Genomic DNA, 26,243 nt, shown 5'->3' on the forward strand with positions numbered 1-26,243 from the left:
ATTTTTTTTGACTGCCCCTGTCTGCGTCCCCTGGTTGTTCCCTGTGTCTGCGTCTCCTGTCCAGACGCTGTTCCTGTCCAGTTTCATGTCCGTTGTTGTTCATTAAATGTTCTCCCTGTACCTGCTTCTCGTCTATAGTACCAGCGCCGATCCTTACAATTCACGATTTCATTCAGGATTATCCGTAATCATGGTAGCATCCATATGAATGCAGAAGTGTTTAGAAACATATTCTTATTTACAATTGAAGTGACTCCAAAATGACACAATACATTATTTACCGTTAATTTCCTATTGGGCACAAAATAATCTGAAACACAACCAAAACAAACAGCAACTGCATCCAACAAGTTTGTAGAGACTCTAGCTTGATGTAATCATTGCGTGCTAGGATTATTTGTGTGTGTGTGTGTGTGTGTGTGTGTGTGTGTGTTTGAGACTCATACTGTAGAATTAATTATTATTTGTGTGTGTGTGTGTGTGTGTGTGTGTGTGTGTGTGTGTGTGTGTGTGTGTGTGTGTGTGTGTGTGTGTGTGTGTGTGTGTGTGTGTGTGTGTGTGTTTGAGACTCATACTGTAGAATTAAGCTGAAAGGAAGAGTCATGGGACTTTCATTAATCCCTGAAGCAACACTTCTGCCCCGCGCTTTAACTGCACAATATAAGCTTACCCACACATATGAATTCTAAAATACAAGGCAAATAGGGACAGGTACTTGTGTCATCAATCCTGCAGGCAGAATCTACTGTATAGTAATATATTCATGTCTTTCTATAAAATGGTAGCCATTTCCTGTTGCGGATTTACTTTGTTAAGCATGAAATACCAGCATGATCAGCATCTGTGAGAGTTTAATGACCCAACGTTATTGTCTTTGGCTCTGGAAGAAGTTCTTACTTTTGCAGCGTTAATTATATTGATTAATTATATGCTATAAATGTTGCTTATCTAATTATCACGTACAATTTGTCTATTTGGTTCCCTGTCCGAATGGATATATGCTATTGTCTGTAATACATTCTCTGCTACTGATGTGTTCTATAGAATGCTACTGATGTGTTCTATAGAATGCTAATGTTGTGTTCTATAGAATGCTACTGATGTGTTCTATAGAATGCTACTGATGTCTTCTATAGAATGCTACTGATGTGTTCTATAGAATGCTACTGATGTCTTCTATAGAATGCTACTGATGTGTTCTATAGAATGCTACTGATGTGTTCTATAGAATGCTAATGATGTGTTCTATAGAATGCTACTGATGTGTTCTATAGAATGCTACTGATGTCTTCTATAGAATGCTAATGATGTGTTCTATAGAATGCTACTGATGTGTTCTATAGAATGCTGCTGATGTGTTCTATAGAATGCTACTGATGTCTTCTATAGAATGCTAATGATGTGTTCTATAGAATGCTACTGATGTGTTCTATAGAATGCTACTGATGTGTTCTATAGAATGCTACTGATGTCTTCTATAGAATGCTAATGATGTGTTCTATAGAATTGCTAATGATGTGTTCTATAGAATGCTACTGATGTGTTCTATAGAATGCTACTGATGTTTTCTATAGATGCTACTGATGTGTTCTATAGAATGCTACTGATGTTTTCTATAGAATGCTACTGATGTTTTCTATAGATGCTACTGATGTGTTCTATAGAATGCTACTGATGTGTTCTATAGAATGCTACTGATGTGTTCTATAGAATGCTAATGATGTGTTCTATAGAATGCTAATGATGTGTTCTATAGAATGCTAATGATGTTTTCTATAGAATGCTAATGATGTGTTCTATAGAATGCTAATGATGTTTTCTATAGAATGCTAATGATGTGTTCTATAGAATGCTAAAGATGTTTTCTATAGAATGCTACTGATGTTTTCTATAGAATGCTAATGATGTTTTCTATAGAATGCTACTGATGTGTTCTATAGAATGCTAATGATGTGTTCTATAGAATGCTAATGATGCTTTCTATAGAATGCTACTGATGGAATTTTATGAAGATAAAACAATATCCTATGTACTACTATGTCATTGATTGTATTATTATTGGTTGATACACACGTGGGAATACACACTGGACATGTCACCTACTGGAGTGGCGTTTTGGACTCTGATACTTGGGCTTGGTGGAGTAATGTCATATCCATGGACACAGAATGAAAACACAGAGAATACTATAATACATCTCTCTATAGTATGTATGGACACAGAGAATACTATAATACATCTCTCTATAGTATGTATGGACACAGAATGAAAACACAGAGAATACTATAATACATCTCTCTACAGTATGTATGGACACAGAATGAAAACACAGAGAATACTATAATACATCTCTCTATAGTATGTATGGGCACAGAATGAAAACACAGAGAATACTATAATACATCTCTCTACAGTATGTATGGACACAGAGAATACTATAATACATATCTCTACAGTATGTATGGACACAGAATGAAAACACAGAGAATACTATAATACATCTCTCTATAGTATGTATGGACACAGAATGAGAACACAGAGTATACTATAATACATCTCTCTACAGTATGTATGGACACAGAATATACTATAATACATCTCTCTACAGTATGTATGGACACAGAGAATACTATAATACATCTCTCTACAGTATGTATGGACACAGAATGAAAACACAGAGAATACTATAATACATCTCTCTACAGTATGTATGGACACAGAATGAAAACACAGAGGATACTATAATACATATCTCTACAGTATGTATGGACACAGAATGAGGACACAGGGTATACTATAATACATCTCTCTATAGTATGTATGGACACAGAATGAGAACACAGAGTATACTATAATACCATGTATCTCTCTACCTGTTCTGATGTCATGGCCGATCCCCTCCACCTGGATGATGGCGTTGGCTATGCCCCGCCCCTGCATGTCCCAGACAATGCCTTTGATCCCACGATGCACCTGTGCATGAAAGGTCAGAGGTCAAAGATCAACTAACTGTATAATAATAATAATAACAACAATAATAATATGTAATGTATCATATATAATATTAATTTGATGATATTATATTTTATTTTGCGGTAAAACAAGTTGTAACAGTATTTAAAAGTACAAGAAAACCATAGTGTGACACATGAATGCTTAAAAACTACTATTTTCAATGTGGTCCTTGATATAAATATTTATAACAATATAATATGACTCGTTTCAGGAAGCAAGGCATATGTCGCATGTCACTACATCGCAGGAGAGGCATTTGAACGTCTTGTTGTCGTTGATCGAAATGCCTTCTGGAACATGTTAACTTTCATGTGCCTTAATAACAAACGTTTATTCAATCTGTAAATACGAATACAATTTGTTAAAATATTAGCTTAATTGGTTTAGCCACGGAAAACGGCGGGAACCTTCCCGTTAGCCATGATTGGCTGAGATAATGGATGGGCTGGACATGCCGGGAGATGAGTTTGGATTGGTCTACCATGTAGCATGCTTCTGTTTATAATGTGAGCTGTTCAGTATGTGTTGATAATCCTTGCTACTGCGGTGTTTTTCAAAAGATACAACGTTAGCCATCGAAAACTACAAACGTTTTTGCTACTAATTCTCAGCAACATTGATGCCTTGAATTTAGCAGGCGCTATCGACAGATCAGTTGGAAAAAGTTATGACGGGCTACTTTTTTGCACACTCCCCGGTCAGTGTGAACCCGAGTGACTTGACACAACGCTGGCCAAACAAGATGTAGCTACAATTAAAACAGAGTTTAATGGTTCCAGTCTGCTGTGAAGTGTTCATCCCAGTATACAGGTAAGAGTCTAGCTACATTTTCAGATATTATACACTTCTAATTTAGTCAGAAAGTGGATTTCATTGCAAGTTAAAGAATACTGTTCACTAGCTAACGTTACATTATCTTACTGGCTCGCTAGCTAACGTTACATTATCTTACTGGCTAACGTTACGTTATCTTACTGGCTCGCTAGCTGACGTTACATTATCTTACTGGCTAACGTTACGTTATCTTACTGGCTCGCTAGCTAACGTTACATTATCTTAATGGCTCGCGTTACATTATCTTACTGGCTCGCTAGCTAACGTTACGTTATCTTACTGGCTCACTAGCTAACGTTACATTATCTTAATGGCTCGCGTTACATTATCTTACTGGTTCACTAGCTAACGTTACGTTATCTTACTGGCTCACTAGCTAACGTTACGTTATCTTACTGGCTCGCGTTACATTATCTTACTGGCTCGCTAGCTAATGTTACGTTATCTTACTGGCTCATTAGCTAATGTTACATTATCTTAATGTCTCACTAGCTAACGTTACGTTATCTTACTGGCTCGCTAGCTAACGTTACATTATCTTACTGGCTTGCTAGCGAACGTTACATTATCTTACTGGCTCGCTAGCTAACGTTACATTATCTTACTAGCTCGCTAGCTAATGTTACGTTATCTTACTGGCTCGCTAGCTAATGTTACATTATCTTACTGGCTCGCTAGCTAACGTTACGTTATCTTAGTGGCTCGCTAGCTAATGTTACGTTATCTTAGTGGCTCGCTAGCTAACGTTACGTTATCTTACTGGTTCGCTAGCTAACGTTACATTATCTTACTGGCTCGCTAGCTAACGTTACATTATCTTACTGGCTCACTAGCTAACGTTACATTATCTTACTGGCTCGCTAGCTAACGCTACGTTATCATACTGGCTCGCTAGCTAACGTTACGTTATCTTACTGGCTCACTAGCTAATGTTACATTATCTTACTGGTTCACTAGCTAACGTTACGTGTATGATCTGTGTAGTAAAATTGTTTGAATTAGAAATCCATTTGCATTGCTAGATATATATTTTTAGCAATTTTTTAATTGAACCTTTATTTAACTAGTCAAGTCAGTTAAGAACAAATTCTTATTTACAATGACGGCCTACTGGGAAACAGTGGGGTTAACTGCCTTATTCAAGGGCAGAACGACAGATTTTTACCTCGTCAGCTCGGGGATTCGATCCAGTATGCTGTCGGTTACTGGCCCAACGTTCTAACCACTAGGCTACCTGCCGCCCCCTTATAGCCTAATGTTAGTGAGCTAACATTGAACCTAGTTGGTTAACTCAGTAGGTACCTGCAGATTCATACTACAGCTATGACAATCCGTTTGTATTGGTAGTAGTATGAGTTGGGATTATGCCGGTTAATTGTTAAGCTAGCTGGCTACATGTCTAAACAGAAGACTCCACTTCTCCAGATGATTACATGACCCATCAGGTTAGCCAGGTGTGACTGGGAGTGGTTATGGCCGTCTAGTTCATAAACATGTGGACATGTCTAGACAATAGTGACCCATCCACTTAGCTAGATGTGTCTGGGGGAAGGTTATAGCATTTATTGTACATGACACATCAATTTAGACAAGTGTGTCTGGGTAAGAATCATCTAATAATTATAAAATACTAGTTACAGTATCTCATCAGAGGACTGTATATCTCTCCATACAGTCTAGAGACAGTGTCTCATCAGAGGACTGTATATCTCTCCATACAGTCTAGTGACAGTATCTCATCAGAGGACTGTATATCTGTCCATACAGTCTAGAGACAGTATCTCATCAGAGGACTGTATATCTCTCCATACAGTCTAGAAACAGTATCTCATCAGAGGACTGTATATCTCTCCATACAGTCTAGAGACAGTATCTCATCAGAGGACTGTATATCTGTCCATACAGTCTATAAAGGACTATAGACCACCCATGACTGACAGTCTATGAATACAGGACTATAGACCATCTGTGACTGGCAGTCTAGTGAATACAGGACTATAGACCACCTGTGACCGACAGTCTAGTGAATACAGGACTATAGACCATCTGTGACTGGCAGTCTAGTGAATACAGGACTATAGACCACCTGTGACTGGCAGTCTAGTGAATACAGGACTATAGACCATCTGTGACTGGCAGTCTAGTGAATACAGGACTATAGACCATCTGTGACTGACAGTCTAGAGAATACAGGACTATAGACCACCTGTGACTGGCAGTCTAGTGAATACAGGACTATAGACCATCTGTGACTGGCAGTCTAGTGAATACAGGACTATAGACCACCTGTGACCGACAGTCTAGTGAATACAGGACTATAGACCACCTGTGACTGACAGTCTAGTGAATACAGGACTATAGACCACCTGTGACTGGCAGTCTAGTGAATAAAGGACTATAGACCACCTGTGACTGGCAGTCTAGTGAATACAGGACTATAGACCATCTGTGACTGACAGTCTAGAGAATACAGGACTATAGACCACCTGTGACTGGCAGTCTAGTGAATACAGGACTATAGACCATCTGTGACTGACAGTCTAGAGAATACAGGACTATAGACCACCTGTGACTGGCAGTCTAGTGAATTAAAACTTCTTAGGGATAGGGGGCAGTATTTTTACATCTGGATGAAAAGCGTGCCCAAAGTAAACTGCCTGTTACTCAGGCCCAGAAGCTAGGATATGCATATAATTGGACTCTGCACCCTCTCTGGACTCTGCACCCTCTCTGGACTCTGCACCCTCTCTGGACTCCGCACCCCTCTCTGGACTCTGCACCCCTCTCTGGACTCTGCACCCCTCTCTGGACTCTGCACCCCTCTCTGGACTCTGCACCCCTCTCTGGACTCTGCAGCCCTCTCTGGACTCTGCACCCCTCTCTGGACTCTGCAGCCCTCTCTGGACTCTACGCCCCATCTGGACTCTGCACCCCATCTGGACTCTGCACCCCTCTCTGGACTCTGCACCCCTCTCTGGACTCTGCACCCCCTCTGGACTCTGCACCCCCTCTGGACTCTGCACCCCTCTCTGGACTCTGCACCCCATCTGGACTCTGCACCCCTCTCTGGACTCTGCACCCCCTCTGGACTCTGCACCCCCTCTGGACTCTGCACCCCCTCTGGACTCTGCACCCCTCTCTGGACTCTGCACCCCTCTCTGGACTCTGCACCCCTCTCTGGACTCTACACCCCTCTCTGGACTCTGCACCCCCTCTGGACTCTGCACCCCTCTCTGGACTCTACACCCCTCTCTGGACTCTGCACCCCTCTCTGGACTCTGCACCCCTCTCTGGACTCTGCACCCCCTCTCTGGACTCTGCACCCCTCTCTGACTCTACACCCCTCTCTGGACTCTACAACCCCTCGCTCTGGACTCTGCACCCCCTCTGGACTCTGCACCCCTCTCTGGACTCTGCACCCCCTCTCTGGACTCTACACCCCTCTCTGGACTCTGCACCCCCTCTGGACTCTGCACCCCTCTCTGGACTCTACACCCCTCTCTGGACTCTGCACCCCCCTCTGGACTCTGCACCCCTCTCTGGACTCTGCACCCCTCTCTGGACTCTGCACCCCTCTCTGGACTCTACACCCCTCTCTGGACTCTGCACCCCCTCTGGACTCTGCAACCCCTCTCTGGACTCTACAACCCCTCTCTGGACTCTGCACCCCCTCTGGACTCTGCACCCCTCTCTGGACTCTGCACCCCTCTCTGGACTCTGCACCCCTCTCTGGACTCTACACCCCTCTCTGGACTCTGCACCCCCTCTGGACTCTGCACCCCTCTCTGGACTCTACACCCCTCTCTGGACTCTACACCCCTCTCTGGACTCTGCACCCCTCTCTGGACTCTGCACCCCTCTCTGGACTCTGCACCCTCTCTGGACTCTGCACCCCTCTCTGGACTCTGCACCCCCTCTGGACTCTGCACCCCTCTCTGGACTCTGCACCCCCTCTGGACTCTGCACCCTCTCTGGACTCTGCACCCCTCTCTGGACTCTGCACCCCTCTCTGGACTCTGCAGCCCTCTCTGGACTCTACGCCCCATCTGGACTCTGCACCCCCCCTCTGGACTCTGCACCCCTCTCTGGACTACGCCTGGACTCTGCACCCCTCTCTGGACTCTGCACCCCTCCTCTGGACTCTGCACCCCTCTCTGGACTCTAGCACCCCCTCTGGACTCTGCACCCCTCTCTGGACTCTGCACCCCTCTCTGGACTCTGCACCCCTCTCTGGACTCTGCACCCCTCTCTGGACTCTGCACCCCCTCTGGACTCTGCACCCCTCTCTGGACTCTGCACCCCCTCTGGACTCTGCACCCCTCTCTGGACTCTGCACCCCTCTCTGGACTCTGCAGCCCTCTCTGGACTCTGCACCCCTCTCTGGACTCTGCAGCCCTCACTGGACTCTACGCCCCATCTGGACTCTGCACCCCATCTGGACTCTACGCCCCATCTGGACTCTGCACCCCATCTGGACTCTGCACCCCTCTCTGGACTCTGCACCCCCTCTGGACTCTGCACCCCTCTCTGGACTCTGCACCCCTCTCTGGACTCCGCACCCCTCTCTGGACTCTGCACCCCTCTCTGGACTCTGCACCCCTCTCTGGACTCTGCACCCCCTCTGGACTCTGCACCCCTCTCTGGACTCTGCAGCCCTCTCTGGACTCTACACCCCATCTGGACTCTGCACCCCTCTCTGGACTCTGCACCCCTCTCTGGACTCTGCACCCCCTCTGGACTCTGCACCCCTCTCTGGACTCTGCACCCCTCTCTGGACTCTGCACCCTCTCTGGACTCTGCACCCCTCTCTGGACTCTGCACCCCTCTCTGGACTCTGCACCCCTCTCTGGACTCTGCACCCCTCTCTGGACTCTGCACCCCATCTGGACTCTACACCCCTCTCTGGACTCTACACCCCTCTCTGGACTCTGCAGCCCTCTCTGGACTCTGCACCCCTCTCTGGACTCTGCACCCCTCTCTGGACTCTGCACCCCTCTCTGGACTCTGCACCCCTCTCTGGACTCTGCACCCCTCTCTGGACTCTGCACCCCTCTCTGGACTCTGCACCCCTCTCTGGACTCTGCACCCCTCTCTGGACTCTGCACCCCCTCTCTGGACTCTGCAGCCCTCTCTGGACCTCATGCACCCCTCTCTGGACTCTGCACCCTCTCTGGACTCTACACCCCTCTCTGGACTCTACACCCCTCTCTGGACTCTGCACCCCTCTCTGGACCTCTGCAACCCTCTCTGGACTCGCACCCCTCTTCTGGACTCTGCACCCCTCTCTGGACTCTGCACCCCTCTCTGGACTCTGCACCCCTCTCTGGACTCTGCACCCCCTCTGGACTCTGCACCCCCCTCTGGACTCTGCACCCCTCTCTGGACTCTACACCCCTCTCTGGACTCTACACCGCTCTCTGGACTCTGCACCCCTCTCTGGACTCTGCACCCTCTCTGGACTCTGCACCCTCTCTGGACTCTACACCCCTCTCTGGACTCTGCACCCCTCTCTGGACTCTGCAGCCCTCTCTGGACTCTACACCCCTCTCTGGACTCTGCACCCCTCTCTGGACTCTGCACCCCTCTCTGGACTCTGCACCCCTCTCTGGACTCTGCACCCCCTCTGGACTCTGCACCCCCCTCTGGACTCTGCACCCCTCTCTGGACTCTACACCCCTCTCTGGACTCTGCACCCCTCTCTGGACTCCGCACCCCTCTCTGGACTCCGCACCCCTCTCTGGACTCCGCACCCCTCTCTGGACTCTGCACCCCCCTCTGGACTCTGCACCCCTCTCTGGACTCTGCACCCCTCTCTGGACTCTGCACCCCTCTCTGGACTCTACACCCCTCTCTGGACTCTGCACCCCATCTGGACTCTGCACCCCTCTCTGGACTCTGCACCCCTCTCTGGACTCTGCACCCCTCTCTGGACTCTGCACCCCCTCTGGACTCCGCACCCCTCTCTGGACTCTGCACCCCTCTCTGGACTCCGCACCCCCCTCTGGACTCCGCACCCCTCTCTGGACTCTGCACCCCTCTCTGGACTCTGCACCCCTCTCTGGACTCTGCACCCCTCTCTGGACTCTGCACCCCCTCTGGACTCTGCACCCCTCTCTGGACTCTGCACCCCTCTCTGGACTCTGCACCCCCTCTGGACTCTGCACCCCTCTCTGGACTCTGCACCCCATCTGGACTCTGCACCCCTCTCTGGACTCTACACCCCTCTCTGGACTCTGCACCCCTCTCTGGACTCTACACCCCTCTCTGGACTCTACACCCCTCTCTGGACTCTGCACCCCTCTCTGGACTCTGCACCCCTCTCTGGACTCTGCACCCCTCTCTGGACTCTGCACCCTCTCTGGACTCTACACCCCTCTCTGGACTCTGCACCCCCTCTGGACTCTGCACCCCTCTCTGGACTCTACACCCCTCTCTGGACTCTGCACCCCCTCTGGACTCTGCACCCCTCTCTGGACTCTACACCCCTCTCTGGACTCTGCACCCCCTCTGGACTCTGCACCCCTCTCTGGACTCTACACCCCCCTCTGGACTCTGCACCCCCTCTGGACTCTGCACCCCTCTCTGGACTCTACACCCCCCTCTGGACTCTGCACCCCTCTCTGGACTCTGCACCCCATCTGGACTCTGCACCCCTCTCTGGACTCTACACCCCTCTCTGGACTCTGCACCCCTCTCTGGACTCTACACCCCTCTCTGGACTCTACACCCCTCTCTGGACTCTGCACCCCTCTCTGGACTCTGCACCCCATCTGGACTCTGCACCCCTCTCTGGACTCTGCACCCCTCTCTGGACTCTGCACCCCTCTCTGGACTCTACACCCCTCTCTGGACTCTGCACCCCTCTCTGGACTCTGCACCCCCTCTGGACTCTGCACCCCTCTCTGGACTCTGCACCCCCTCTGGACTCTACACCCCTCTCTGGACTCTGCACCCCTCTCTGGACTCTGCACCCCTCTCTGGACTCTGCACCCCTCTCTGGACTCTGCACCCCTCTCTGGACTCTACACCCCTCTCTGGACTCTGCACCCCCTCTGGACTCTGCACCCCCTCTCTGGACTCTGCACCCCTCTCTGGACTCTGCACCCCTCTCTGGACTCTACACCCCTCTCTGGACTCTACACCCCTCTCTGGACTCTGCACCCCTCTCTGGACTCTACACCCCTCTCTGGACTCTGCACCCCTCTCTGGACTCTACACCCCTCTCTGGACTCTGCACCCCTCTCTGGACTCTGCACCCCCTCTGGACTCTACACCCCCTCTCTGGACTCTGCACCCCTCTCTGGACTCTGCACCCCTCTCTGGACTCTGCACCCCTCTCTGGACTCTGCACCCCTCTCTGGACTCTACACCCCTCTCTGGACTCTGCACCCCCTCTGGACTCTGCACCCCTCTCTGGACTCTGCACCCCTCTCTGGACTCTGCACCCCTCTCTGGACTCTACACCCCTCTCTGGACTCTACACCCCTCTCTGGACTCTGCACCCCTCTCTGGACTCTACACCCCTCTCTGGACTCTGCACCCCTCTCTGGACTCTACACCCCTCTCTGGACTCTACACCCCTCTCTGGACTCTACACCCCTCTCTGGACTCTACACCCCTCTCTGGACTCTACACCCCTCTCTGGACTCTGCACCCTCTCTGGACTCTGCACACTGTACCTGCTCCATGAAGACGAGCAGAGACTCCCTGTTGTTTTCCCACTCCTCCGCCAGCTCTCTCTCATGGGGGAATTTGTCACAGCCCACGTACATCGACAGCTCGAAGCAGTTGGTGTGCAAGTAGCTGAAATCATTCATACCTGCCAACACAGTGCACAGGCAGAGTCATTTATCTGTCGGCCAACAACTGCCAAATGAAAAGACATCAGCTGGTAGGTTATTTTCTCACCAGTGTTTTCTAAAGATAATAAATCAAATCAACATGTGTTGGAATGAAGAACTACTCTGGTTCTGGTCTGTGATAATAAATCAATTCAACATGTGTTGGAATGAAGAACTACTCTGGTTCTGGTCTGTGATAATAAATCAAATCAACATGTGTTGGAATGAAGAACTACTCTGGTTCTGGTCTGTGATAATAAATCAAATCAACATGTGTTGAAATGAAGAACTACTCTGGTTCTGGTCTGTGGTAATAAATCAAATCAACATGTGTTGGAATGAAGAACTACTCTGGTTCTGGTCTGTGATAATAAATCAAATCAACATGTGTTGGAATGAAGAACTACTCTGGTTCTGGTCTGTGATAATAAATCAAATCAACATGTGTTGGAATGAAGAACTACTCTGGTTCTGGTCTGTGATAATAAATCAAATCAACATGTGTTGAAATTAAGAACTACTCTGGTTCTGGTCTGTGGTAATAAATCAAATCAACATGTGTTGAAATGAAGAACTACTCTGGTTCTGGTCTGTGGTAATAAATCAAATCAACATGTGTTGAAATGAAGAACTTCTCTGGTTCTGGTCTGTGATAATAAATCAAATCAACATGTGTTGGAATGAAGAACTACTCTGGTACTGGTCTGTGATAATAAATCAAATCAACATGTGTTGAAATGAAGAACTACTCTGGTTCTGGTCTGTGATAATAAATCAAATCAACATGTGTTGAAATGAAGAACTACTCTGGTTCTGGTCTGTGGTAATAAATCAAATCAACATGTGTTGAAATGAAGAACTACTCTGGTTCTGGTCTGTGGTAATAAATCAAATCAACATGTGTTGAAATGAAGAACTACTCTGGTTCTGGTCTGTGATAATAAATCAAATCAACATGTGTTGAAATGAAGAACTACTCTGGTTCTGGTCTGTGGTAATAAATCAAATCAACATGTGTTGAAATGAAGAACTACTCTGGTTCTGGTCTGTGGTAATAAATCAAATCAACATGTGTTGAAATGAAGAACTACTCTGGTTCTGGTCTGTGGTAATAAATCAAATCAACATGTGTTGAAATGAAGAACTACTCTGGTTCTGGTCTGTGATGGCAAGTTGTAGGTTCCACAGTTTTACCCTTTTCACCTGCTCAGGGCTGTTAGTTATATTAGGTATCTGTCTAGGGTTTACACGTCCGCATATTCACAGGCTGATTTCTTGTTGTTTTCTTTGTTAAGTTTTGCACATTTGTTTTTTTACAATGTTACAAAGAAACCAGTAGAAAAACATTCGAACAGCCTGTGGCTAAAGTGAATATGCAGACGCGTAACACCCTAGACAGATACCTAATATAAATAACAGCCCTGAGAAGGTGGAAAGTTAAGAAAAACTGCTACAACAGATTAAGCCTAGTCATGAAAGGACTTGAACTGAACTGAAATTAATTGAACTGAATTTAAATGAATTTAACTGAACTGAATTGATCTGAACTGAAATTAATTGAACTGAAATAAAATGATTTGAACTGAATTGAATTGAACTGAACTGAAATGATTTGAACTGAACTGAACTGAAATGAAATGAATTGAACTGAACTGAATTGAACTGAACTGAAATAAAATGATTTGAACTGAACTGAATTGAACTGAACTGAAATGAATTGAACTGAACTGAAATGAATTGACCTGAACTTAAATGAATTGAAATGAATTGAATTGAACTGAACTGAAATGAACTGAACTGAACTGAATTGAACTGAACTGAATTGAACTGAACTGAATTGAACTGAAGTGAAGTGAATTGAATGGGAAAACAACGACACTAACTCCCTGCCGCGGTGTGCCAAGACGCCCCGTTGATGGTGCCATCTTCCTTGGCAAAGTCCTCGGTGTGGCAGACGCGGCGCCTGGCGTCGGTCATCAGGCGGTGTGTGGACGCGTAGGAGAAGGCGAGCCAGCGGAAGACGTGGTCGTCCGGGGTGGGGGTCTGCTCCCTGGATACACCCTGGGAACGGGTCCTGTCGTAGGGGAAGGTCACCACCAACTCCCCTCCCTGGAGGTTACCGCCCAGGACGAACGGGATCTTCTCCATCCAGGAGACCAGCGCACGCGTCTCCGCTGCTACCTGAGGAGAGGACAACGAGAAGGAGAAGGAGAGAAGGAGGGAGGAGAGGAGAGAGGAGATGAGAAAAAGGGAATGAGAGGAGAGAGGAGAGGAGGAATGGAGAGAAGTAGAAAGAGGAGAGGAGGAGAGAAAGACAGGAGAGGAGGAAGAGAGGAGAGGCGAGGCGAGGTGAGGTGAGGAGAGGAGAGAGAGGAGAGGAGAGGAGAGAGAGGAGAGAGAGGAGAGAAGAGAGGAGAGGAGAGGAGGAAGGAGAGAAGAGAGGAGAGGCGAGGCGAGGTGAGGTGAGGAGAGGAGAGAGAGGAGAGGAGAGAGAGGAGAGAGAAGGGTGGAGAGGAGAGGAGGGAGGAGAGGAGGAGGGAGAGAAGAGAGGAGGGAGGGGAGGAGAGAGGTGGGAGGAGGAGCGGGAGAGAGGGAGGAGGAAGGAGAGGAGAGGGAGGAGAGGAGAGAGAGGAGGGAGGAGAGGGGAGGTGAGGAGAGGAGAGGAGAGAGAGGAGAGAGGAGAGGAGAAAAAGGGAATGAGAGGAGAGAGAGAGAAGGAATGGAGAGAAGTAGAAAGAGGAGAGGAGGAGAGAAAGACAGGAGAGGAGGAAGAGAGGAGAGGCGAGGCGAGGTGAGGTGAGGTGAGGAGAGGAGAGGAGAGGAGAGGAGAGGAGAGAGAGGAGAGAGAGGAGAGAAGAGAGGAGAGGAGAGGAGGAAGGAGAGAAGAGAGGAGAGGCGAGGCGAGGTGAGGTGAGGAGAGGAGAGAGAGGAGAGGAGCGAGAGGAGAGAGAAGGGTGGAGAGGAGAGGAGGGAGGAGAGGAGGAGGGAGAGAAGAGAGGAGGGAGGGGAGGAGAGAGGTGGGAGGAGGAGCGGGAGAGAGGGAGGAGGAAGGAGAGGAGAGGGAGGAGAGGAGAGAGAGGAGGGAGGAGAGGGGAGGTGAGGAGAGGAGAGGAGAGAGAGGAGAGGGGAGGTGAGGAGAGGAGAGGAGAGAGAGGAGAGAGGAGAGGAGAAAGGGGAATGGGAGGAGAGAGGAGGGAGGAGAGTAGAGAGAGAAGAGAGGAGAGGAGAGGGGGGAGGGAGGAGAGGAGAGAAGAGAGGAGGGAGGAGAGGAGAGGAGAGGCGAGGAGAGGAGAGAGAGGAGGGAGGAGAGGAGAGTGGAGAGGAGAAAAAATGAATGGGAGGGGAGGAGAGGGGAGAGAGGAAAGAGAGAAGGGAGGAGAGGAGAGGAGAGAGGACGGAGGAGAGGAGAGAGAGCAGGGAGGAGAGAGAGAGAGGAGAAGGGAGGAGAGGAGAGGAGAGAGAGAGGAGGGAGGAGAGGAGAGGAGAGAAGAGAGGAGAAAAAGGGAATGGGAGCGGAGAGGAGGGAGGAGAGGAGAGAGAGGGAAGAGAGAGGAGAAGAGAGAAGACGGAGGAGAGGAGAGAGGAGAGAGAGGAGGGAGGAGAGGAGAGAGAGGAGGGAGGAGAGGAGAGAGAGGAGGGAGGAGAGGAGAGAGAGGAGAGGGGAGGAGAGGAGAGAGAGAGGAGAGGGGAGAGAGAGAGGAGAGAGGAGGGAGGAGAGGACAGAGGAGAGAGAGGGAGGAAAGAGAGGAGGGAGGAGAGAGGAGAAGAGAGAGGACGGAGGAGAGGAGAGAGGAGAGAGAGGGGGGAGGAGAGGAGAGAGAGGAGAGGGGAGAGAGAGAGGAGAGAGGAGAGAGGACTTATTTACTTGGTATTTATTTACTAAAATGTACTTATTTACTTGCTATTTATTTACACACAGGAACACCCAGAGGCTTATGTTTACATGCAACACTGCCTGATGTGATGGATAATTTCAAAACGGAGGAGCAAATTGGCCATTCTGTGAGGGATATCTCATTTTGTTTACAAACCATTTCTACTCTGTCTAAAACCCTGGCCTATTAAGTCACAGTGGTTTGGTCCCAAATGACACCCTATACCATATATTTCATTCCCTTTGAACAGAGGACGCGCTGGCAGTAACTCAGGATAGGTGGGCAGAATAGGACTGAAAGACCTCAAGTGGGAATCAGATTGTATGAAAAAACAGATGGTAGGAAATCGGTCACCATATTTAATGAAGTCGAGGAGACAGGGAGGGATACAGAGGGAAATGAGGACAGTTGAATTCACCGCTTCCTGGACACAGATGTGAATCCCATCTCAGTGTAGCCCGGGCCAGATCTATCTCCTCTCAGTCCAGAGTGGTGGGGAGGTAGGTAGCCTAGTGGTTAGAGTGGAGGGACGGCAGGTAGCCTAGTGGTTAGAGTGGAGGGACGGCAGGTAGCCTAGTGGTTAGAGTGGAGGGACGGCAGGTAGCCTAGTGGTTAGAGTGGAGGGGCGGCAGGTAGCCTAGTGGTTAGAGGGGGGAGGCAGGTAGCCTAGTGGTTAGAGTGGAGGGGAGGTAGGTAGCCTAGTGGTTAGAGTGGAGGGACGGCAGGTAGCCTAGTGGTTAGAGTGGAGGGACGGCAGGTAGCCTAGTGGTTAGAGGGGGGAGGCAGGTAGCCTAGTGGTTAGAGTGGAGGGGCGGCAGGTAGCCTAGTGGTTAGAGGGGGGAGGCAGGTAGCCTAGTGGTTAGAGTGGAGGGGAGGCAGGTAGCCTAGTGGTTAGAGGGGGGAGGCAGGTAGCCTAGTGGTTAGAGTAGAGGGGAGGCAGGTAGCCTAGTGGTTAGAGTGGAGGGGAGGCAGGTAGCCTAGTGGTTAGAGGGGGGAGGCAGGTAGCCTAGTGGTTAGAGGGGGGAGGCAGGTAGCCTAGTGGTTAGAGTGGTGGGACGGCAGGTAGCCTAGTGGTTAGAGGGGGGAGGCAGGTAGCCTAGTGGTTAGAGGCAGGTAGCCTAGTGGTTAGAGTGGAGGGGAGGCAGGTAGCCTAGTGGTTAGAGGCAGGTAGCCTAGTGGTTAGAGTGGAGGGGAGGTAGGTAGCCTAGTGGTTAGAGTGGAGGGGAGGCAGGTAGCCTAGTGGTTAGAGTGGAGGGGAGGCAGGTAGCCTAGTGGTTAGAGTGGAGGGGAGGCAGGTAGCCTAGTGGTTAGAGTGGAGGGGAGGCAGGTAGCCTAGTGGTTAGAGTGGAGGGGCGGCAGGTAGCCTAGTGGTTAGAGGGGGGGGGGCAGGTAGCCTAGTGGTTAGAGGGGAGGGGCGGCAGGTAGCCTAGTGGTTAGAGGGGGGCAGGTAGCCTAGTGGTTAGAGTGGAGGGGAGGCAGGTAGCCTAGTGGTTAGAGTGGTGGGGATGCAGGTAGCCTAGTGGTTAGAGTGGAGGGGCGGCAGGTAGCCTAGTGGTTAGAGGCAGGTAGTCTAGTGGTTAGAGTGGTGGGGAGGCAGGTAGCCTAGTGGTTAGAGTGGAGGGGAGGCAGGTAGCCTAGTGGTTAGAGTGGAGGGACGGCAGGTAGCCTAGTGGTTAGAGGCAGGTAGTCTAGTGGTTAGAGTGGAGGGGCGGCAGGTAGCCTAGTGGTTAGAGGCAGGTAGCCTAGTGGTTAGAGTGGAGGGGCGGCAGGTAGCCTAGTGGTTAGAGTGGGGGGACGGCAGATAGCCTAGTGGTTAGAGGCAGGTAGCCTAGTGGTTAGAGCTTTGGGCCAGTAACCGATAGCATACTGGATCGAATCCCTGAGCTGACAAGGTAAAAATCTGTCGTTCTGCCCCTGAACAAGGCAGGTAACCCCACTGTTCCCCAGCAGGCCGTCATTTGTAAATAAGAATTTGTTCTTAACTGACCTGCCTAGTTAAATATATATATATATTTTAAAGAGTGTGAGTCATTGTAATGGCAACACACTGGGACTGAGAGCAGAGACTATAGACATGAGGGTCTAAATTAACACAGAGCTGTGGTGTTCAGTTCCTCACAACACAAAAGACCCCTAAATAGACCTCTAGTCAGCTCTGAGACTAAATTATACTCTTTTAAAATCACACACCATCACTATCTGGGAACCGTACATTTAAATTAACAGAGAGGCTATAAAACGATGAAGCTTGATAACAGGAGTAAAACGAACATCTGTCATGGAGTCATTATGACAGGATGAGAACAGGAAGTCCTCTATCTGTCATGGAGTCATTATGACAGGATGAAAACAGGAAGTCCTCTATCTGTCATGGAGTCATTGTGACAGGATGAGAACAGGAAGTCCTCTATCTGTCATGGAGTCATTATGACAGGATGAAAACAGGAAGTCCTCTATCTGTCATGGAGTCATTGTGACAGGGTGAAAACCAGAAGTCCTCTATCTGTCATGGAGTCATTGTGACAGGATGAGAACAGGAAGTCCTCTATCAACAAACTGTGGGAGTCGACGACTAACAAGGAACTTTGTTCGGGTGCTCTGTTTTTTCATAAATTATAATTTGGACAAATCACAATTTCACAGGTGCTCGCATCTTTCCAATTTCGTAAGGGGAAGGGACATTTGGCCCAGACTGTTGCTCGAATCTGGCTGCAAGTTTCCGTTAACGGGGGTGGGGTGGGGGGGGGGGGGGGGGGGGGTGACTTCGCTAGTTTCAATAGTATCTTTTCTCATTTCTATTTTCTAGTTCTGGATGTCCGAGAATTCCTCTATCAAACGACTTTCAAACACTTCTCAGAATCTTGCGTGGCATTTACAAACCGTGGAGTTCTTGGACTGGTACCATTCGGGGATGGGCACGTGGTGGTTGAGCATCTTTCTGGGGATCCATTTCTTTGTTTCAGCCTCCCACAGGATGGAGTTGAGGTCCGGGAAGTTATGGTGGATGTCTACTCCGTCCTGACTCCACCGACCCAGGGACCAGCCACTCAGCTCCGAACCCTGAGGGACAACAGGAGAGTGACACATGGTGAAACGTGAGAGCAGATAATTAAGACATTGTTAAAGGAATTTTATATCTTGATGATAATAATCAATAATCAATTCGCCTTGACTAATGCCCAAGGTTTGTAAGACAATGGGTTAAAATAATTAGGCAAGGACTCAGCTTTCTGCAAAAGGTTTCTGTAGCTTTATTCATGAGAACGTTCTGGCGTCAGGATAACAAAACAGTTATTATATAGTTCTTGCTTACTTACGCACATGCATTTACACACAAACTGTTGGTGACCTGCATCCCCCATTGACCTCACACACAAAGTGTATCACTATCTAGCTCAGCCTGTTCCTTTCCCTCAAGGTTAGGAACCCTTTGAAGTTGTACTTCCTTTACCATCTGTCCCCTGCTGTCTATATTAATTGCATACACACATTTCTTTCCCTCTCCTGGATTTTCTGGAACTAATCAGACCAATCGATCACTACATTGATCATTACATTGATTGTTCATTAACCATGCTGTATGACTAATAATTCATCATGGTTTATTGATTCATTTACCTCTATTAGATAATTCTCTTATCAGACATGGAGGTCCCCAAAATGGTTTTAAACGAATCACTCAGTGGAGGCTCCTTAGGGGGAGGAAGGGTAGGACCATCCTCCTCATTGAATTTCATAAACATTTAAATAGTGAAACATTATAAAAGTTATCCTTTTAAAAAAAAAAAAAACTATACTAAATATATTCACGTAACAAATAATTGATTAAAACACACTGTTTTGTAATGAAGGTTTATAGTAGCCTCAGCAGCACTCTGTAGGGTAGCACCATGGTGTAGCTCGGAGGACAGCTAGCTTCCGTCCTCCTCTGGGTATATTGAAGTCAATACAAAACCTAGGAGGCTCATGGTTCTCACCCCCTTTCCATAGACTTACACAGTCATTAATGAAGTTCTTGCAGCATGAACGGAGGATCAGAGAATGAATCTAGTATTGAAAGCATAAGCTACAGCTAGCTAGCACTGCAGTGTATAACATGTGGTGAGTAGTTGACTCAAAGACAACAAATTAATTTCTTCAAAAATGAAGGAGAAGCAAGAGAGCGAGAGAGAGAGAGATAACTATATTTAGTTGTCATTTTTTAAACTTTCACTTACTTAGCTAGCGAATGGAGCTAGCTAGTTTAGCCTACTCAAACACCTGGTTCAAACGGAGAGGGATGCTATGTTAGCTAGCTGGAACTGGAACACTTCCAAGTCAAGGTAAGCTTTTGGTTTAATTAATTTATTGCCACCGGGGCCCGCCGATGTAACTGCTAAACTGCTTGCTGACTGTACACTGCACTGTACTGTATGATTGTAGCGGGTTTACTAACATGTTAGTTCTAGTAGCTATGTTGACCATGACGTTAGCTAATATGGTGACAATGATGTAGGCTGTGTGTAGCGGTTATGATATGAAGGCTTGGCTTGGAAATGTTTTTTCGTCTGGTCACAGATGGCTGATGTGTTGTGCACTGAAGTCCACAAGCGAAGGGAAATGCCAAGAGTGTGCAAAGCTGGCATCAAGACAAAGGGTGGCTACTTTGAAGAACCTCACATATAAAATATATTTTGATTTGTTTAACACTTTTTTTTGGTTACTACATGATTCCATATGTGTTATTTCATAGTGTTGATATCTTCACTATTATTCTACAATGTAGAAAATAGTAAAAAAAATTAAGAAAAACCCTTGAATGAGTAGATGTGTCCAAACTTTTAACTGGTACTGTATATGGTATGTATAAGCTGGAAGTAGAAGCCTAAGTGTTGTTGTCTATTAGTTTAGTCCAATCAGGGGAGGGATGGTAAGGCTAGGGGAAAATAATAAAGAAGATAAATATATTGAATTAGTTTAGTCCAATTAGGGGATTGGACAGTAGGATTAGGGGAAAATAATTAAGGGAAATATATTTTAAAAAGAGATGTATATATATATATATATATATATATACTTACTAAAAAATACTTATATGGGGGATTGAAAATGATGCAGACAATTAGATTGATGGAAGCTACAACCTATCTGCAATATTAACGCTGATCTACCGTCTAAATAAAATAAAAAAGAATAAATAATAATGAACTAGCTAGATGAAGGCAAGAGAGTTCAAGGCGGTACTGAATGTATCAACGTCTGTCTTCTTGATTACTCTAATTCCTCTCAACCTGTGTGCACCTACGTTATAAACTGTAATTCACAGGCTAAGGTGTAGCCACCTCATGATGGGTACAAGGGAACATTACAGTATCATGTAATAGCCTAAACCTATCGATGTTACATTGAACTGGGTGAAGGACAGTAACCTAAACCCACCACTGTTACATTGAACTGGGTGAATGACAGTATCCTAAACCCATCACTGTTACATTGAACTGGGTGAATATGAAGGAACAGTATCCTAAACCCATCACTGTTACATTGAACTGGGTGAATATGAAGGACAGTATCCTAAACCCATCACTGTTACATTGAACTGGGTGAAGGACAGTATCCTAAACCCATCACTGTTACATTGAACTGGGTGAATATGAAGGACAGTATCCTAAACCCATCACTGTTACATTGAACTGGGTGAAGCCCAGTATCCTAAACCCATCACTGAAACATTGAACTGGGTGAATATGAAGGACAGTATCCTAAACCCATCACTGTTACATTGAACTGGGTGAATATGAAGGACAGTATCCTAAACCCATCACTGTTACATTGAACTGGGTGAAGGACAGTATCCTAAACCCATCACTGTTACATTGAACTGGGTGAATATGAAGGACAGTATCCTAAACCCATCACTGTTACATTGAACTGGGTGAAGGACAGTATCCTAAACCCATCACTGTTACATTGAACTGGGTGAAGGACAGTATCCTAAACCCATCACTGTTACATTGAACTGGGTGAATGACAGTATCCTAAACCATCACTGTTACATTGAACAGGGCGAATATGAAGGACAGTATCCTAAACCCATCACTGTTACATTGAACTGGGTGAATATGAAGGACAGTATCCTAAACCCATCACTGTTACATTGAACTGGGTGAAGCCCAGTATCCTAAACCCATCACTGTTACATTGAACTGGGTGAAGGACAGTAACCTAAACCCATCACTGTTACATTGAACTGGGTGAATGACAGTATCCTAAACCATCACTGTTACATTGAACTGGGTGAATATGAAGGACAGTATCCTAAACCCATCACTGTTACATTGAACTGGGTGAATGACAGTATCCTAAACCCATCACTGTTACATTGAACTGGGTGAATATGAAGGAACAGTATCCTAAACCCATCACTGTTACATTGAACTGGGTGAATATGAAGGACAGTATCCTAAACCCATCACTGTTACATTGAACTGGGTGAAGGACAGTATCCTAAACCCATCACTGTTACATTGAACTGGGTGAATATGAAGGACAGTATCCTAAACCCATCACTGTTACATTGAACTGGGTGAAGCCCAGTATCCTAAACCCATCACTGAAACATTGAACTGGGTGAATATGAAGGAACAGTATCCTAAACCCATCACTGTTACATTGAACTGGGTGAATATGAAGGACAGTATCCTAAACCCATCACTGTTACATTGAACTGGGTGAAGGACAGTATCCTAAACCCATCACTGTTACATTGAACTGGGTGAATATGAAGGACAGTATCCTAAACCCATCACTGTTACATTGAACTGGGTGAAGGACAGTATCCTAAACCCATCACTGTTACATTGAACTGGGTGAAGGACAGTATCCTAAACCCATCACTGTTACATTGAACTGGGTGAATGACAGTATCCTAAACCATCACTGTTACATTGAACAGGGTGAATATGAAGGACAGTATCCTAAACCCATCACTGTTACATTGAACTGGGTGAATATGAAGGACAGTATCCTAAACCCATCACTGTTACATTGAACTGGGTGAAGCCCAGTATCCTAAACCCATCACTGTTACATTGAACTGGGTGAAGGACAGTAACCTAAACCCATCACTGTTACATTGAACTGGGTGAATGACAGTATCCTAAACCATCACTGTTACATTGAACTGGGTGAATATGAAGGACAGTATCCTAAACCCATCACTGTTACATTGAACTGGGTGAAGGACAGTATCCTAAACCCATCACTGTTACATTGAACTGGGTGAAGGACAGTATCCTAAACCCATCACTGTTACATTGAACTGGGTGAATGACAGTATCCTAAACCATCACTGTTACATTGAACAGGGCGAATATGAAGGACAGTATCCTAAACCCATCACTGTTACATTGAACTGGGTGAATATGAAGGACAGTATCCTAAACCCATCACTGTTACATTGAACTGGGTGAAGCCCAGTATCCTAAACCCATCACTGTTACATTGAACTGGGTGAAGGACAGTAACCTAAACCCATCACTGTTACATTGAACTGGGTGAATGACAGTATCCTAAACCATCACTGTTACATTGAACTGGGTGAATATGAAGGACAGTATCCTAAACCCATCACTGTTACATTGAACTGGGTGAATGACAGTATCCTAAACCCATCACTGTTACATTGAACTGGGTGAATATGAAGGAACAGTATCCTAAACCCATCACTGTTACATTGAACTGGGTGAATATGAAGGACAGTATCCTAAACCCATCACTGTTACATTGAACTGGGTGAAGGACAGTATCCTAAACCCATCACTGTTACATTGAACTGGGTGAATATGAAGGACAGTATCCTAAACCCATCACTGTTACATTGAACTGGGTGAAGCCCAGTATCCTAAACCCATCACTGAAACATTGAACTGGGTGAATATGAAGGAACAGTATCCTAAACCCATCACTGTTACATTGAACTGGGTGAATATGAAGGACAGTATCCTAAACCCATCACTGTTACATTGAACTGGGTGAAGGACAGTATCCTAAACCCATCACTGTTACATTGAACTGGGTGAATATGAAGGACAGTATCCTAAACCCATCACTGTTACATTGAACTGGGTGAAGGACAGTATCCTAAACCCATCACTGTTACATTGAACTGGGTGAAGGACAGTATCCTAAACCCATCACTGTTACATTGAACTGGGTGAATGACAGTATCCTAAACCATCACTGTTACATTGAACAGGGTGAATATGAAGGACAGTATCCTAAACCCATCACTGTTACATTGAACTGGGTGAATATGAAGGACAGTATCCTAAACCCATCACTGTTACATTGAACTGGGTGAAGCCCAGTATCCTAAACCCATCACTGTTACATTGAACTGGGTGAAGGACAGTAACCTAAACCCATCACTGTTACATTGAACTGGGTGAATGACAGTATCCTAAACCATCACTGTTACATTGAACTGGGTGAATATGAAGGACAGTATCCTAAACCCATCACTGTTACATTGAACTGGGTGAAGGACAGTATCCTAAACCCATCACTGTTACATTGAACTGGGTGAATATGAAGGACAGTATCCTAAACCCATCACTGTTCCATTGAACTGGGTGAATATGAAGGACCAGTATCCTAAACCCATCCCTGTTACATTGAACTGGGTGAAGGACAGTATCCTAAACCCATCACTGTTACATTGAACTGGGTGAATATGAAGGACGGTATCCTAAACCCATCACTGTTACATTGAACTGGGTGAAGGACAGTATCCTAAACCCATCACTGTTACATTGAACTGGGTGAATATGAAGGACAGTATCCTAAACCCATCACTGTTACATTGAACTGGGTGAATATGAATGACAGTATCCTAAAACATCACTGTTACATTGAACTGGGTGAATGACAGTATCCAAAACCCATCACTGTTACATTGAACTGGGTGAATATGAAGGACAGTATCCTAAAGCCATCACTGTTACATTGAACTGGGTGAATATGGAGGACAGTATCCTAAACCCATCACTGTTACATTGAACTGGGTGAAGGACAGTATCCTAAACCCATCACTGTTACATTGAACTGGGTGAATATGAAGGACAGTATCCTAAACCCATCACTGTTACATTGAACTGGGTGAATATGAAGGACAGTATCCTAAACCCATCACTGTTACATTGAACTGGGTGAATATGAAGGACAGTATCCTAAACCCATCACTGTTACATTGAACTGGGTGAATATGAAGGACAGTATCCTAAACCCATCACTGTTACATTGAACTGGGTGAATATGAAGGACAGCATCCTAAACCCATCACTGTTACATTGAACTGGGTGAAGGACAGTATCCTAAACCCATCACTGTTACATTGAACTGGGTGAAGGACAGTATCCTAAACCCATCACTGTTACATTGAACTGGGTGAAGGACAGTATCCTAAACACATCACTGTTACATTGAACTGGGTGAATATGAAGGACAGTATCCTAAACCCATCACTGTTACATTGAACTGGGTGAATATGAAGGACAGTATCCTAAACCCATCACTGTTACATTGAACTGGGTGAAGGACAGTATCCAAAACCCATCACTGTTACATTGAACTGGGTGAATATGAAGGACAGTATCCTAAACCCATCACTGTTACATTGAACTGGGTGAAGGACAGTATCCTAAACCCATCACTGTTACATTGAACTGTGTGAAGGACAGTATCCTAAACCATCACTGTTACATTGAACTGGGTGAAGGACAGTATCCTAAACCCATCACTGTTACATTGAACTGGGTGAATATGAAGGACAGTATCCTAAACCCATCACTGTTACATTGAACTGGGTGAATGACAGTATCCTAAACCCATCACTGTTACATTGAACTGGGTGAAGGACAGTATCCTAAACCCATCACTGTTACATTGAACTGGGTGAAGGACAGTATCCTAAACCCATCACTGTTACATTGAACTGGGTGAATATGAAGGACAGTAACCTAAACCCATCACTGTTACATTGAACTTGGTGAATATGAAGGACAGTATCCTAAACCCATCACTGTTACATTGAACTGGGTGAATATGGAGGACAGTATCCTAAACCCATCACTGTTACATTGAACTGGGTGAAGGACAGTATCCTAAACCCATCACTGTTACATTGAACTGGGTGAATATGAAGGACAGTATCCTAAACCATCACTGTTACATTGAACTGGGTGAAGGACAGTATCCTAAACCCATCACTGTTACATTGAACTGGGTGAATATGAAGGACAGTATCCTAAACCCATCACTGTTACATTGAACTGGGTGAATATGAAGGACAGTATCCTAAACCATCACTGTTACATTGAACTGGGTGAAGGACAGTATCCTAAACCCATCACTGTTACATTGAATTGGGTGAAGGACAGTATCCTAAACCCATCACTGTTACATTGAACTGGGTGAAGGACAGTATCCTAAACCCACCACTGTTACATTGAACAGGGTGAATATGAAGGACAGTATCCTAAACCCATCACTGTTACATTGAACTGGGTGAATATGAAGGACAGTATCCTAAACCCATCACTGTTACATTGAACTGGGTGAAGGACAGTATCCTAAACCCATCACTGTTACATTGAACTGGGTGAAGGACAGTAACCTAAACCCATCACTGTTACATTGA

At 46.4% G+C, this 26,243-nt stretch overlaps 1 protein-coding gene across 1 annotated transcript in view; it reads right to left on the reverse strand.

Annotated features, from left to right (window-relative positions):
• LOC115190092 (inactive carboxypeptidase-like protein X2) overlaps nucleotides 1–26,243 on the reverse strand; it is a gene marked incomplete at its 5' end in the record, with an annotated part of 106,956 nt that overhangs the window by 11,896 nt on the left and 68,817 nt on the right. Inside the window, 4 exon segments of the mRNA XM_029748568.1 lie at nucleotides 2,874–2,973; nucleotides 11,529–11,668; nucleotides 13,574–13,871; nucleotides 18,446–18,625. Of these exon segments, the coding sequence (XP_029604428.1) occupies nucleotides 2,874–2,973; nucleotides 11,529–11,668; nucleotides 13,574–13,871; nucleotides 18,446–18,625 (718 nt within the window).

This window comes from Salmo trutta, unplaced genomic scaffold, assembly GCF_901001165.1.
Source record: "Salmo trutta unplaced genomic scaffold, fSalTru1.1, whole genome shotgun sequence".
Classification (NCBI taxonomy): domain Eukaryota; kingdom Metazoa; phylum Chordata; class Actinopteri; order Salmoniformes; family Salmonidae; genus Salmo; species Salmo trutta.